The sequence below is a fragment of the Cajanus cajan genome, chromosome 1, assembly GCF_000230855.2.
Source record: "Cajanus cajan strain Asha chromosome 1, NIPB_CcT2T_4, whole genome shotgun sequence".
Lineage (NCBI taxonomy): Eukaryota > Viridiplantae > Streptophyta > Magnoliopsida > Fabales > Fabaceae > Cajanus > Cajanus cajan.
Window position 1 is genome coordinate 33,232,593 of NC_138517.1, and position 16,422 is coordinate 33,249,014.

Sequence of the window (16,422 nt, forward strand, 5' to 3'; positions counted from 1 at the left end):
GGATATGTTTGGATATATATATATATATATATATATATATATATATATATATATATATATATTTGTAAGTCTCACTAATTTGAAAACAATGATGTTTATCTAGAACCTAGGCTATGGCAAGGTAGCTAGTAATAATGTGTTGATTCATGAAACAATTAACTGCACGCAGAGTAGATTATTATTATATAACTAGAAAAGATTAGACAGCAGCTAATTCGATTTGATGTTTGAAGCCATTTGATGTGATGCATGAAAATTGAAAGCCATTGTAATTATAACGTACCTCATAGAGCCATATACACATAACATATTAACAATTCGTTAAAAAGTGAGAACCCAATTTGATTCGACAACACTTGGATATTATCCTTCATTAGCTGTCATGGTCCCACCTCAGCTACCCAAGTCAACCAATAATACCATCTCTCCCCTTTCACCTCACTTAACATATTCACTTGTTTAATGTTTTTATTTTAAGTCTCTTAATTATGTAGTCTTTAAAATTATTGAAAAAAAACCATTAAATAAATTCTTAAATTTGCATCATTATTTTTGTTTTATTCTTCAACATATACACTTTTATAATCTTATCATAGTTAATACAAGAAATAACATGGTATGAAAATATTTAGAAAAATTAAGCATGAGATACAAAATGTGAAACCTAACTCTTCTAAATTATAGAAAGGTTATATACTACTTTTTAAGGTGCATCGAAAATCTCAAATTTTTTAAAAATAATTTTAAAAAATTCTGGTATGATTAAATTTAACCTAATTACAGTAAATATATAAAGTTCTCAAAGTTAAACTGTTGAATCTTTGTCCTATCCAACTTGGTAGATAACTTATAAATAGTATGTATATACTCAATCAAACAGTTTAAAGGTTGTCACGTTCTGTTGAATGAAAAAATTATATGAGATAGTTTTTCAGTTGAACAAAGCTTTAGAACTTATATTTTTGTTAAAACAAGCATGCTATTAATCGACTTTAGCAAATTTCAGTTTTAAGAATTTAAAATAATTTTTAATTTTTTCCCAACCACTTTCCCCACATTCAAATCCAATCGTCCTTTCTAATAATTGCCTCCTAGTTGCACGCTCTCTATATATATATAGCTTCAAAACTTAGCATTTGCATGCACAACAGTCTTGGCCAAATACTTATCTTGGCATCTTGTGCTGTGTCCCACTTTCTACATATTTCAATTCCCTCTCTAAATACAATTGGTTAATTGCCAAATAGTGACCAACCAACATCGATATCAGTTAGAAGGGTTGTGTTTGAAATGAAAAGTATTGGGATTTTTATGGTGGTGGTAGCTACCTTTGTGGTGGCAACCACCGGTGGTAGCTTCTACCAAGACTTTGAAATAACATGGGGTGGTGATCGTGCCAAAGTCCTTGAAAATGGACAGGCTCTTACCCTCTCCTTGGACAAGGCCTCTGGCTCTGGCTTTCGTTCCAAACATGAGTACTTGTTCGGAAAAATTGACATGCAGCTCAAGCTTGTGCCTGGAAACTCTGCTGGCACTGTCACAGCCTATTATGTAAGTCATCTTGATTAAGAGTATGTTTAACAAAGTATATTTTCTGTAAAAAAGAAAAAAAAAGCTTTTGAAAACCTTTATACTCTCATAAACTTCTATCCAAACAGTTTTTTAAAATTCATAAAAAGCTATATTATATCTTGTGTTTAGATAAATAGTAAATAGTATTTAGGGGGGAAACTATCATCTAATCATAAATTGTGTTATATTAGACTTATCAATGCTTATGGTATCTTTTTTAAATCATGTTTATTAGAAGGAAAGAGATATTTCGTATTTTTAAATATTTTTAAAAATAAAATAAACAAAAAAAATAATAGTGTAATTCATTTAGAATTAATTAATAATAATTACTAAAATTATTTATGTATTTTCTTATTAATTGATAATATAAAAATGGTTACATGAATAAATATTTTTTCATATTAGTATAGATTAATATTTTTATTGTTTTAATCAGCACATAAGAAAGATTACGATGATAATAATAAAGATCGAATAATTAAAAATTTTATATATGTATCTCAACTTCTAATCATTAGGAAGATTATAGTATTTTTACCATATTAATTATAACATTTTCTAATTGGTTGAATGCAAAATTTTTCACACTAATAATATATATAAAGATAAATTTTAAGTTATTACACAGATTAATGAAACAATTATCCAATAAAAAAATTATGATGTTTTCATAAAGTTTATTAAGCCACATAATTTCATAAACTCAAATAATTAAACGGCATATAAATTCTTTCAAACGTCATTAAAAAAACAAAAACTTTTGTAATAATTATTACAATCAAACTCTTTAATTAGTGTTTAACATGAAACAATAAACCCTTTATTTGTGATTGGTGCAGCTATCTTCTTTGGGACCTACTCATGACGAAATAGACTTCGAGTTCTTGGGCAACTTGAGTGGTGATCCTTACACTCTCCACACAAACGTGTTCACCCAAGGGAAAGGCAACAGAGAGCAACAGTTCCATCTATGGTTCGACCCCACCAAGGACTTCCACACATACTCCGTTCAATGGAACCCTGCAAGCATCATGTATATATATATATATATTTACAATTTTAATTTCCATATTATATATTAATGAGTTAATTATACTGACAACCAATCATATCTTTTAATAGTGTCATATCATTTATTTATTTAATTAAATAAAAATAAAATAAAATAATTTAAAATATATGATTGATTATCGGTGTAAAAAACTTTATATAATTAATATATATAATTATTCATAATTAATTAACGTTCATTTTAATGTATGTAATAGATTCTCTGTGGATGGGACCCCAATAAGGGAGTTCAAGAATTTGGAGATAAAAGGGGTTCCTTTCCCGAAGAACCAAGCCATGAGAATATACTCTAGTCTTTGGGACGCTGAGGATTGGGCCACGCGAGGTGGGCTTGTGAAAACAGATTGGACCAAGGCCCCATTCACGGCCTCATATAGGAACTTCAATGCGCAAGCGTGTGTTTGGGCCTCGTCAGGCTCGTCTTCTTGCTCTTCTTCCTCGGGCCAATCACTGGACGCCACGGGGCAGGCCAAGCTTCGTTGGGTGCAGAAGAACTACATGATCTATAACTACTGCACTGATATTAGACGTTTCCCACAAGGCCTACCTCCAGAATGTTCCTCTGCATGAGAATTCGAGAATCAATGTTGCATATTATTATAAATATTAAATATTAAATATTAAATATGGTCCCCATCATATACGTGGCAGATGATGCCTATGATTGTTGCATGCATAAATTAATGTAATTAAAAGTCTAAAAGTATTATTGTTGGTTTGTAAAAAAAAAACAACAAAGTACGTGCAAAATGATATTCATGAATCATGGCAGTGTATATGTGCTGAAATTATGAAGTATAAATTTGTTGGAGAGTTGAAAAGTTTGTGGAGTCTTATATTATTTTGGTATATGTTTTCTTATTTTTCTTCCACTCCTCCTTCGTAAGATAAAAATTACTCAAGGACCCATTTTTATTTATACATAGAGTTTGAGAAAGATCTAGAAGAACATCATAATCATTTCCAAAACAGAAATAATTGCAAAAGAACTCTAAACTTGACCACGAGGAATATTAATGACCTACACATTCAAACACCTTACTTAGCACGAACTCTTCACCCTTTTGCCACTTCCTATCAACTTTTCCCTATCAATCTTCATAAGCAAGGCATCTTTTTGAATAACAATGCAAAGGAATGACCCATCACCCTCATCCGATCCCTTTCATATATATAAAACACCACAAGTGGCATGCTCACGCAAAAATACAATTCCAAATAAAAATAAGTTGCGTGGCCTCATAACAAACAAAGGTAATTCCTCTACTTTCTATTAATGGGGTAACCAAAGTCTTGAGTTCCACGTAGAACACTTTATGCTTAATTAATACTTATTAAGTCAAAGTATTCTTTTACATTATTGTGGAGATAAACATGCCAATAATAAAGAAGGTCTCTTCTAAAATATGGCCTAGTGCGGTCTCAATATGGATTGATAGTAGTAGCATAAGATGACACGAACCACACAATATAAAAGGAGTTTAAATTTTTGGAAAGAATTTTATTTTTATTATTATTATTGATAACATTTGAAAAGACGGATGTCAACGTGCACCAATCATTTAAAAGTCAATTTATTATAAGTTTGGAACAATATAAAAATATGATAGCAAAATCCAACAATCAAAAGATAATAATAGGTACATGAACCTCATTAATCTATTTCGTATTGGCAATCTTTGAGTTTGAGGCACGTGTTGATATCAAAATTCATATGTAATAGGAAAAAAAAAAGGTAAAAAAAAGTCACCCAAAAATAAAACATGGTGGATAATAACACTCTTTCATTACAATTCCCACCACCCCTCCTATCATCACAATCCAATAACTATTAATAAATCCAATGGTATTTACTGCCATATATAGTGGTATTTGGTTGTTATGTAAAGACTGTTTGGATTTCCTGAAAACTCGTGTGAATTCAGAAAATTTCATTGGTTCGAATATACATTGTTCTACCGAAAGGGAACAAAGAGTGATATCTATGGTGTGGGTGTTTGAGTAATTGAGTTATGAAGTGAATCCAATTGGAAGATATAAGGCAATTGTGGCTTTGGTCAACATCAAGCGGTGGCTGCTGACTTCTCTATAAAGGGAACTCCTATACTATGCCATGCTCATCATCTGAATGTTAATTCCTATGGCTATGGTTACATGCTTATGCTTATGATGGCTTTTGCTATTTGGTTTGGTTATTTTATCTAGTGGTGGGAATTTTGTGTCGGTGGTTCATTTTCTGAATATATATTTATGGACGATTAAAGTATATATTGGATTGAAATTCATTCAATATAAATTTTTTTGTAATTGTTTTCAAAAAATTATAAGAATCTAATGAATTTTAAAAAAAATTAAAAGAATTTTATAACTAAGATTTTTTAATTTAAATTTAAATGAATTTATATCACAAGATTAGAAAAGATTTATAAAATTTTAAAAGATAATAGAAAATTAAAAGAAATACTGTTAATAAAAAATACAATATAAATGATAGGAGTTGAATAAAAAAAATAAAATTAATACAATTTATTTTCAATCTTTTAACAAAAATTGATTATAATTTCATTTTTTCTTAAATAATATTTTTCACATATTTAAAGTTATATTATTATTAACATTTTCTTATTTAGACTTGAATTATATGTTCAAAATTATAGTGTTCATTAATTTGTATTATTGAAATAGAGATTCCCTACCGATTCAATTCATTATAACAATATTCTATGTGAAGAAAATTATCTAGTATATATTATACATAATAACACAAATTCAACTTGTGTTTTAAAAACTTATGTTTTTAAAAAATCAAATATTGATCATAACCCTTAAAGAAGCATACTGAATATTAAATAATTTATTTTTATTTTAAGGATCATTATCATGACTTATAAAATCTTATGAAAATTTATGAAATTATTAATAATTATATTGTCACAACAAAATATATATATATATACATTCATGCATATTATTCTAATATGTCTAAAAGTCCTATATTGTTTAAGAATCAAAATTAAGGCTAATAAATAAATATTATCATCCCTTAATCCACCAATATGTTTTTTCAAAGATAAAATTATATATGACACTCTAACAAATGTTAAAGTGGATAATATCTCATAAACACACATAATTATAATAATTTTAAATTTTAAAACAGAAGAAAGTCATCAGAGTAATATCACTCGCGACTTGTTGGTAAATTTGTTTTACTTTCAAAATAAAAGATATGCAAATGGCTAAAGAAAAACTTGAAGCTTATAATCCAAACTAGAAGAAAGGTAAAATAAGTACATATGTTAAGAAAAAAACAAAGATAAAATATATTCTCAATTATTGTAAATATAACTAAATCTCATCTTAGTTGTTTAAAAAAATGTATTAGGTTTAGTTTTTATATATAAATTTTAAGTCTCTATCGTTGCTTGACAATAATTTTTAATCATGTTAAATACCTATATGTTAGCTCTAATTGCTGACATGATATAACTAAAATGCATATAACTTTGCACCACCCTCAAACTCATTTTCTTCTATACATTTGTGTGTATCTTGTAATTCTCTTTTTTATTTATTAGATGCCTTTCTATGTTAAATACACATGATTTATAAATTATCAAAATAAAAAAAAAGGTTTTCTTAGCCACTTGACTTTTAATTTGAATCGGTCAAGTCCCTATATTATCATATAAATGAATTTGATCCCAAACTTAAAAATAAAATAAAATAAAGATTTAGTATATTATCTTGAGACATTGTATAACATGTGTTAATAGAAAATTGAATTCAATGAAGATTTAGTTCATCTTACATACACACATCACAGACATTCTGCTTTTCTATGTTATATAGACTAGTATATAAATATTAAAAGTGATGATATTACACATAATATTACAATTCTATCAAAAAGTTTCCAATTAGTACAAAATAAACAATATGTAAAATCATAATGACTGATTGTTGAAATTCACAAAAGAATTAGACACTTTGAATTTAAAAGAAAATGTTCAAAAACAAGTTTATTATGATTTAAATGGAGAAATGCATCGGAGTACCCATGTGTACCATGCATTAGAATTTAGATATCGTGATGTCCATATATTTACCAAAAAAATAAGTTATTTATAGATATTATTAGGAAAATCATACAAGTTTAGGATTCAGTCTCTTTTTCACTCCATAAAAATCAAAATCAAATGATCATCCATTTTCTTTCTATGAAAGAAAGAGATATATATAACCTTTAGTAAGTAATGATCAAATAAAACATAATATATTTATAATCCCTCTAAGAATCACAATTTTTTTTAAACTTAAGAAAAATTAAATCTAAATATATTTAAAATTTTGAAGAATAAATCCATCATTATGAAAGTATATCGATCTTTATCAAGTTTGATTGAAAGTATAAAGACTAAAAATATATATATTTTTTTATTAAAAATACATAATTTTAAATCAATTAACTTCCATATAGTTTTAGTAAATGTATCATTCAAACATTTATTTTCAAAGTGTTCAACTTAAATTAAATTTGTACAACTAAAACACATAATATTTGTATTCTTTAATTAAAAATAAGAGTTTTTTTCGGCTTGAGTATAAAATTATAATGAAAGATCATCTATATATAAGCTGACTCATTGGTAGGGTGTTATACCCTTTTATCATATAAAAAGCAAAAAAAAAATGATTAATCATGTCGTTAATAAAAAAGAAGTGCAGAAGATCACGTAATGAGGCCATATAGTCTTAATATGCCATGAATTTCACAAACTGACAAATTGTGCTGGTTGTTATCAACAAAACACACAGGTTAATTAGTTGCTACAATCCTTAACATGGAAAACTTTACAGATTTTCTCCAACTTATTGTACATTGAAGCAATAAAAGAACAATGTTATAAAGTTTTATTCCATCCGTGTGGAAAATGAACTTATATAACTTTCCTTAAGCCTCTCAACGTCAATGAATATCAATGTTCAAGCTTCTTTTCTGACATATTTCGTTGCCAAGGATGTAACTGTCTCAGCAATGCCAAGGTTTCGGTAATGAAAGATGTTCAACAAGAAGAATTGGACTGCATTAAAATTTGGACCACAATATGAAACTTGAATGCTGTTGACTTGACTGAAGCCTGCAGATTCTTGTGCATGCTTCAACAAATGAAGAATTTGATATTTGTTTAACTGATTTTCACTCAGCCTTCTTCTTCATTCTGGTAAATTCAGAAAGTTAAATACATCCTTTTGCCTCTCTCCATTACTACATAATACAGACATACAGGCACTTAGAAGTTCTTAGTGAATTGGAGCATAATTTCTAGTGCACAGATCTTTTTGCCAAAATGGATATTACAAAGGAATGATTCAAACATCTGTAATGTTTGCGAAGATTATCTAAATCTAGCACTGTAGGATGATTGATTGTAAACTTAAACAAGTCCATAATTCTTGCTTAATTTCTATTAGAATTTGCCTACATACCAAAAGAAGAAGCAGAACAATTTGGACCATGTTGCCATAACTACAAACAATTATCACATAAAAGTTGCACCAAAACCACAGTATTATGCTACAGAACATGATTTCTTTAAAAAAATAGATAGATTGTGCCAGGAAAAGCAGCAAAGGTGTTAGAGGGGGTGATTATTACATTGAGAGAATTCACAACAGAGTGAAAGTATATGCAATATAATAAATTATATCTGTTTTAAGCATCTAGCCTATAGGATAGTCCATATAATACAAGACATAAACTCACACAGCTTACTTTACATTCCATGGAATGATGTAGCATAGAAATTTTCAAGTATCCTTTTGCTTTTGGTTAAATTCATTTGATCAAAAGATCGTGTAAATAATATTTAAATCTCATCAAATGAATATTCTGCACATACATACCAAACTATTGCTGATAGAAACCTATTAGGACATAGTGGCCTTAGGATTTTTGTATACTAATATCTAGTGTCCATAGAATTATTGCTATAACAGAATTATAGCCAGTAGTGCAGGTAGAACTGTAGACGAATAATGCATGATGAAATTAATTAAATCAGAAAATTATTTCTTAGCATTAAGATTAAACTTCTTGCGGAATAAAATCACCATTAATGTCAAATCAATACGTGCCAATGAAACATCATACATAAAATGATTAAATTATGAGCCTAAGGATATAATAGGCAATACAGATGATCAAACTGATTCACAAATTTTACATTATTTCAATTTTGAAGTGCACTTGATTTCTTCACAAGTTGGTCAATGCATGATATGGTATAATTAACAGGATAAAAGTTAAGAAATATAGTTAACTATGAAATCGGCTAATTTTCTTACCTTCTTTTTCTTTGTCTGAATACGAGAACAAGTAGTCCAAATCCTATAATGATTGCAACTTTTACTACCTGAAAGGTGAAGATGTGATAAAGGCCATATAACTTATAAGCATATTATTCATCAATAGTTGAAAGCATTTTGCAAAATAGAGGAGAGATAGCAACCTTTTCAATTTCTATTTAAGATTGAACACCTATATTGAGAGATAAGTTATATATATGCATCAACGTTTATAAAACTTATTGCTTACTTGGAAGCAGTATTGTAAATATAAAAACAGTGAGTACCACTTCCAAGGTCTACAATTAAAAATTTCTAATTAAACAAGCGAGATTCTGATCTAAAATTTGATTATAACCTGATTAATTGGTCCTCCAGAATTTTCATCTCCATTATCAGCAGAAGTCTTGGGCTTTGATTCTTTAATTTCCTGTATCTTTTCATACTTGCTCCCCTCAGTTCCAGTACCAACGTATGCTGCATTCTGTTACACAAAAATAAAATAAAATATAAGAAAGAAGAAGAAAATACATAATTAGATAAATTGTTACAGTAGTTTATATGTAATATGTTGATATCCACTTCTCATCTTAAATATTTATAAACACAAACTTTTATACTTCTAGTATGCTAGTCTATAAGGAAGCTTCAACCAACATGCAAGACAATGCCAAAAAGAAACTTTGTTCGGTTTGTTAAACAAAGGAATAATACTGAGTCTCCAGTCCTCCACGACATACAAGTGATACAACACAGAATTAGCATCTTAATGCCTTCCTTGTTTTGCATTTTTTTTTTTTCTCTCCAGATTTTCTCATTGTGTAAGGAATTCATCTTGACCGATGATAAATGATGCTCAAAGCTTTTATTGAAAAAGAATAATTAACCATAACTCTAAACATACTTTGATACCTTCTCTACAGTTAAAATCCAATTATAAGTTGTGAGATCTAGTCTCACATTTGAAGTACGGGATTTTGGTGTGGGTTTATATGATCTCGGTCTTTACAACTACAACAACTAGCTTTGTGGTGTGGTTTTTCAAAAACTTTTATCAATTGCTATAAGAACCTTCTACCATGTCTTAGTTGCAAACGAGTAACATTAGTGCTGTACTTTGTAGTGTTCTCAGGGACTAGACAATAGGCTAGTTAGTGCACAACAAGCCCACGTGGGCGTGGGTGTTGGGGTTGTGAAGTGTGGTGGTATGTTAGGATCCAAGTGCAAGATATGAGATCGGAGTCTTGCATTGGAAGTATGAGATTCTAGTATTGTACTATGCAATTACAATAGCTAGCTTTTGTGGTGTGGTTCTCCAAGGTTCTTACAATAGCCATTTACTTTTTTACTACTAATTTTGATTCTGTTAGGATACAAGCTAGAAACACTTTCTACTGAAAATAAAGAGTATTTTCCAATAAAGAAGCTCTCAAAAGAATTTCTTAGCTTATATTCAAATATGCACTTTATATATCTTTCTTGGTCATTTGGACTACCCAGACAGACTCCAAAACATTCAAAAGAATAATATTTGTTGTGCAGCATTAAATCCAGTTCTTCTGGTGCATCGGCCTGAATACAAGCATTTCACCTTCTTTCTATTGGTTTGTTGTAGAATCTTGCTTGGAACTGAATAGTTTGTAAGGATGAATATCTGAATGCTTATCATGCATCATTACTATAATGTAGCTGTTTCAAATGTGGATGTTCTCATCATTTTTTTGTTCTCTTCCTCTTATCTTTTTCTGTTTTATGTACTATGAATTTAGTAAAATGTCTGAGAAGCATTCAGGTAAGCATCCTCACAAACTATTCAGTTCCAAGCATTCAGATACTTTATTCCGGCCATCTCATTTTCTTTGTTTGTTCAGTATACTTTTTCTTCAATATATGCTGGAGAATGTTTCAATTCTCTTACCAAGGAGACACTTTTCACCCTTTCTTGTGATAATTCTACTGGCTCTGTGCTCCTTGACTTATCTTGCTCCAAATGCCGAGTCTTGGAGTAATCTTTCCCTTCAATTGAAATTGCTTGATGTTTTGTTGGAGGTGGTTTAATATTAGATCTGTCATCCTGTTAAGACAAATACCATATAATTTTTAAACTCCATTTGTTGAAGAGCTTGTAATAATATGCTGATGATCATGATACTGTAAAAGCACACCACTTGCTATACCTTAGCCAATCCACCTTCAAAAGCACTAATCATTTTCCTCACATTACTGGGAGTCCTCCCTGGTGAGATCTTCTTCTCAGAATATTGAAGACCACCTTCCACTAAATTAGGTTGTATCAGATTACTTGTCAGGGCATCATTTTTTTCTGAGTCAAACAAAATTGCAATTTCTTCTGATCCAATAGCCCTCTGAGGGTGTTTCTCATATGGTGACTGATTGGAAGGCTTCTTACCCTTGTGTTGTAATTGAGAGGGAATAACTGCTTGTGACAAGGGTTTTGTAGATGAGGTCTCCTTATATTGATCTGCAATGTTCTAAAACATGTAAAATGACCATTAAACAAACAACAGTACATTTTCCAATGTCTCCTTGTTGGAACAAAAAGAGACTATGCAGCAAATTAATTGATCCTTAACTGGGATTAACTGTTTCTTCTGGTCAAGTTGAGGCCCAGCTACATTTCTAGGATCAGATTCTTTGTCACTGGAGGAACTAGCAGGACCTTGCATTCGAGAAACTGCTTCATGTTGAAGGAGTCTCTTTGGTGATTCTTGAGAAGATGGAGCACTTACAACATCAGGAAAAAGCCTTTGAGGGAATGTAGGACCACATTCATAACTATTAAGTTTCTGTATATTTTATTTATTAACTTTTACTATTGTATTACTGCTTAAAGTTTTCAGTTCTTCTTTAATCAGCTAAGCAAGATCAAACCTGAGACCTCATCATTTGTGCGGAAAGGTAATGCAGCATTGCTAGTAACAGTTCTGTCATCACTTTCTGCACCTCTTCTGCCACTACTAAGAAGCTCATCATGTTTTTTCTTTAATGCAGATTGTCTCTGCCAAAATAAAGATGAGAAGTTAATCTGTGACACTAATAACCACAACTTCAACTGTTGTCTCTACAAGTTAATAACATTCAAAGATATTACTATCTCTATGTATCAACCTGTCAACTATGGTTGTTCTAATTCTAATTGTATACATTTCATTCTAATACCATTAGCTCATTATCAAAACAATAATTGACTGAGGAATTTAACATCAAATGTTGAAGTAAGTTCATAAGCATAAGTGCAATACAAACGGAATAAGGAAAATAAATCAGTACCAAAGAACGAATTCTTTCACGCTCTTCATCACTAAGAATGAATTGCAACTTCAAACGCAAATGGCCACCCCCAAGGGGAAAATTCTCTTCCCAAACACCCTTCTCTAAAATCAACCTAATTTGAACACCTGCAATTTATTTATTACTTCCTGTTAGACAAACTCACTGTGTCTGACTTTGAAAGGGCCAATTCAATTATTCAAATAGAATGAGCATTGAAAAACAACCTGTACGTGACATTTCATTCCCCTCAGCATCAAGAATTTTGAAAATCAAATCATCACGGAGGCTAGTTAAGGGGCTGAGCAGAGAACCATACAACAGAACAAACAGATTATAACCTAGAAATTGTTATGCCACATATCACAGAAACAAGGTATAAGTTAATCTTACAAGGAAAAGTTTCCCTTGTCACTCATTTGGTACTCTAATTTCCCCATGGAAGCTGCATTCATTCACCACTAAACTTTGTTATAATTGACATTGGGAATGGGCTGGAGGAGAGGTAGGTACAAATTCAAAAGCAAGATCTATTGCATAGTGCATACCCCTTATGGATGTTGATGAAGATAATGGAAGATCCATGAATTCCAGCACTGTAAAATGAATAAAGAAGTAAGAAAAAAAAAACCTAGGAGCTAAGGTGCTTGAATTATTGCTAATGCTACATGACAGTTAGTACCTGAAACCATGATGGTTCCTGGCATTGCAGGATGAAGGATTCAATAATTAAATACAATAACTTAAGTTAGCCAAACAAGAGAGTGAGATTAACTAGGAACTAGTTACTATCCTCAACTCTAGATTCTGATCTAGGACGAGTGCTCAAGTGATGGAAACTTGGATGGGATTTGGAAGAATGGATATGGTTACAATCCAATGAAACCAGCTTGTGTGGTCCATGAAACCTTCAAAAATATTTATTAGCCATAAAAGCTTGATAGCAAAATTTCCGTTTTGTCTCATTTGTTAACTTGGAAACCCTTGCCATAGCTATTCTCTTCTTCTTACTATTCAAAATTAGATGTGAGTCGGATTGTTGAAGTACTATTACAATATTATTCTTAGGACCTAGGAATGATATTAACACATTTTCTAACATTGTTTTTCTGATACACACTCTTCTATTACGTTAATTTTGTATATTTTAAGTTTTGTGAACTAGTCCAATAGAACATCAATTAAAAAATATATATAATATCAGAAATTCAACATTTATAAATTATAAGCATGTACATTGTTTTTTTTTTCTCCTTACTAGGGTAAAATCCAATTCTTTGGCTGAGTAATGATAATCAACCTGTTATTTTTCTGTAATCCACATGGAGGAATCTCGGGTAGTAAACATACTTTAGGGGTTGTTTGGAAGTGCTTATAGCATAGTTTAAAAAATTAGACTGATCATCAAATCGATTAGGGTATTGAGTCAGTGGGTCAAAGGTTGAACAGGTCACTGGTTGAACCGGTCAGTGATTGAACTGCATGACCCGATTTTTGTTAATTTTTTTTTAAAAAAATATTCATGTTAAATATATTTTATACTTATAAATTTTAATAAATTCATATCCTATTTTAAATTTTAATTTCCATCTTATTAGAAATTAGTTTTATTTTTATTTTACATAAAGAAATACATTAAAAAAAATTACATGTTAAATTGTATATTAATACAAATTAAAAGTATAAATAATATGTATAATATAATATACTTACAATTGATATCACAAAATAATATATATAATATCTACATAGATATTATATTATTAAATATATAATTTAAAATTAATAATATATTATAAAAGTTATTTAAGTAACATATATTACAAACAAATACATTAGAACAAATAGTCATTGTTATGTTTAATAAGACTCTCTATTCTTCCAATAACAGTATTCAATTCCCATTGTTATTTTTGTGGTTTGTGGTCTCTTAAAAAGTTAAAAAAATTGTAGTTGAACCGGTTTAACATACTGGTTTACTAGTCGAACCAGAAAATTGACCGGTTCACTTCGATTTGAAACGGGTCGAATGCATAACCGATCCAACTTAAGACTCAGATCTGCTAGAGCATTAGTTCCCGGTTCAACCGATCCGAACCGGTTCAATCCGATTTTTAAAACGTTGGCTTATAGTTATAGGTAATGAGAAATAACTAGTACTTTAACATGTATATTATGTAACTAAATATTTACTTTATTTAACTAAAATTTATAATAAATTATATATACAAATATAAAGAGGAGGGTTCAAACGACACCGATGTAACTTTTACTAAATGTTACACCGCTCAATAATTTTAAATTAAATGTGAATTTTGTAAATCTAACCGTTTGACATATGATCTAAGAGATATGAGCTTTCAATCTAACGTTTAGATTTTCAAAATTCACATTTAATATAAAGTTATTAAGGGTGTAACACTTAGTAAAAGTTACACCGATGTCATTTGAACCCTCTTCAACAACTTGAAAGTAATCAAAGTGTTCATATTTTAGTATATTTTCAAATAAATATATTAAGTCAATTTTATTTTATAAGAATGAAGTACCAAATCATCTTGGATTAATATAAAAGTTTGTATATATGATCTAAGAGTAAAGAACTTTCAATCTAATGGTTGGATTTATAAAATTCACATCTAATTTAAAGTTATTGAGTGGTGTAACACTTAGTAAAAGTTACACCGGTGTCGTTTGAACCCTCCTCAATATAAATTATATTTAAAATTTGTATAAATAGATACTTTTAAACATATATATTATATTTTAAATTTATGATAAATAATTTATATTATAACACAATATTTCTTATTTATTGATAACTTGTGTTTAAAATATTAAAAATTTAATTCATAAATACTTATAAATAAAAACTAAATTAAATAAGAAGTTAAAAAAATTCGTAAAAATCTTTTCATTAAAGAAAACACCCTTAAAATACTCTCGTCCAAGATAAATGTTTGTGTTTAATATATAAGGATTGATTTTAAAATTATATAATACACATTTGTAAACTAGTATTTTAGTATGCACATTATATACACCAAATATTTATTATATATAATTAAAATTTATAATAAATTATATAAATAAATAAATATTTTGTTTGAATATATAAATCATATTTAAAAATTTTATAAATAGATATATTTAATCATATAAATTATATTTTTAATTTATGATAAATGATTTATATTGTAGCACAATATTTTTTTTATTTATCAATAACTTATTTTAAAAAAGTTAAAATCTAATTCATAAATACTTATGATAGATAAAAAAAATTAGATAAGAATTTTTTAAAAAAAATAAAAAATTCTCTTGTGGAAGTAAAATCTCTAAAAGGATTGATTAATTAATTAAAAAAAGAAAAATATGCTGCTAATCACAGCTCGAGGACATACGTGCTGATTGTGCTGCATGCTTTTGATTCGAATGAAACTGAAATATGACTACTTCATCTATTTTATTTTAAAAGGAAAAATTATTCTATTTGCCTTAATTTAGCACAACTGAAAAAAAGTAAAAAAACAAAAAAAAAAAACAAACTAGTTTAAGGATATTAAAACTATATGCACAACTGAAAAAAAGAAAAAAAAATGACTCGGTTAGTTGGGATTTCCTACAATATGTGATGGGACGAATGGGGTCTCCTCTTATTTGGAAAAATTGGATAGCTGAATGTCTACATACATCTCGGATCTCTGTTCTTATTAATGGGAGCCCAACTTCTGAGTTTGGGCTTGGACGTGGTTTGAGACAAGGAGATCCATTAGCTCCTTTTTTTTTTCTGATCGTGGTAGGGGGTTGAACTCTATGATGTCTAATGCTGTTCAAGCTAATCTTTTTACTGACAAGGTTGGACGTGATAAAGTTCAATTATCACATCTACAATTTGCAGATGATACAATTATTTTGGGGGAATCTTCTATGTCTAATATTTGGGTTATAAAAGTTGTTCTGCAGTTATTTGAATTGGTGTCAGGTTTGAAAGTGAATTTCCATAAAAGTAAGTTGTTTGGTGTGAATGTGGATCAAGGGAGGCTTGAAGTGTTTGCAAAGTTCATGAATTGTGGAGTTTGCTCAATTCCTTTTATTTATCTTGGTCTACCTATTGGTGCGAGTCCAAGGAAAAAG

At 29.3% G+C, this 16,422-nt stretch overlaps 2 protein-coding genes across 5 annotated transcripts; one reads left to right on the top strand and one right to left on the bottom strand.

Moving 5' to 3' along the window:
* Positions 1–1,125: 1,125 nt before the first annotated feature.
* Positions 1,126–3,467, top strand: LOC109805861 (xyloglucan endotransglucosylase protein 1). The gene is made up of 3 exons (XM_020368115.3): positions 1,126–1,551; positions 2,415–2,608; positions 2,844–3,467. The coding sequence occupies exons 1-3, from the start codon at positions 1,291–1,293 to the stop codon at positions 3,214–3,216; spliced, it is 828 nt and encodes a 275-aa protein (XP_020223704.1). The 5' UTR covers positions 1,126–1,290; the 3' UTR covers positions 3,217–3,467.
* Positions 3,468–7,378: 3,911 nt separating this feature from the next.
* Positions 7,379–13,235, bottom strand: LOC109806098 (uncharacterized). Of its 4 annotated transcripts, XM_020368458.3 has the most exons (13): positions 12,968–13,235; positions 12,834–12,881; positions 12,679–12,730; positions 12,513–12,586; positions 12,286–12,413; positions 11,894–12,013; positions 11,589–11,801; positions 11,405–11,486; positions 11,172–11,272; positions 10,913–11,068; positions 9,353–9,478; positions 8,995–9,062; positions 7,379–7,915 (listed from the first exon to the last, which is right to left on the bottom strand). In XM_020368458.3, the coding sequence occupies exons 1-13, from the start codon at positions 12,990–12,992 to the stop codon at positions 7,864–7,866; spliced, it is 1,245 nt and encodes a 414-aa protein (XP_020224047.1). In that variant the 5' UTR covers positions 12,993–13,235; the 3' UTR covers positions 7,379–7,863. The 4 variants fall into 4 exon arrangements, with proteins under 4 accessions (XP_020224047.1, XP_020224043.1, XP_020224044.1 ...); XM_020368454.3 differs by having other exon boundaries at positions 11,172–11,486; positions 12,968–13,233; XM_020368455.3 differs by having other exon boundaries at positions 7,379–7,868; positions 11,172–11,486; positions 12,968–13,232.
* Positions 13,236–16,422: the final 3,187 nt, after the last annotated feature.

What these genes read in the sequence shown, in the direction of transcription:
- LOC109806098 (XM_020368454.3), bottom strand. Translation starts at nt 12,992, where the DNA reads ATGCCAGGAACCATCATGGTTTCAG. An exon ending in CTTTCCGCACAAATGATGAG is followed by an intron (nt 11,802 to 11,893) that starts GTCTCAGGTTTG and finishes TAAAATATACAG; the next exon opens with AAACTTAATAGTTATGAATG. An exon ending in AGAAGAAACAGTTAATCCCA is followed by an intron (nt 11,487 to 11,588) that starts GTTAAGGATCAA and finishes TACATGTTTTAG; the next exon opens with AACATTGCAGATCAATATAA.
- LOC109805861 (XM_020368115.3), top strand. Translation starts at nt 1,291, where the DNA reads ATGAAAAGTATTGGGATTTTTATGGTGGTGGTAGCTACCTTTGTGGTG. An exon ending in GCACTGTCACAGCCTATTAT is followed by an intron (nt 1,552 to 2,414) that starts GTAAGTCATCTT and finishes TGATTGGTGCAG; the next exon opens with CTATCTTCTTTGGGACCTAC. An exon ending in TGGAACCCTGCAAGCATCAT is followed by an intron (nt 2,609 to 2,843) that starts GTATATATATAT and finishes TGTATGTAATAG; the next exon opens with ATTCTCTGTGGATGGGACCC.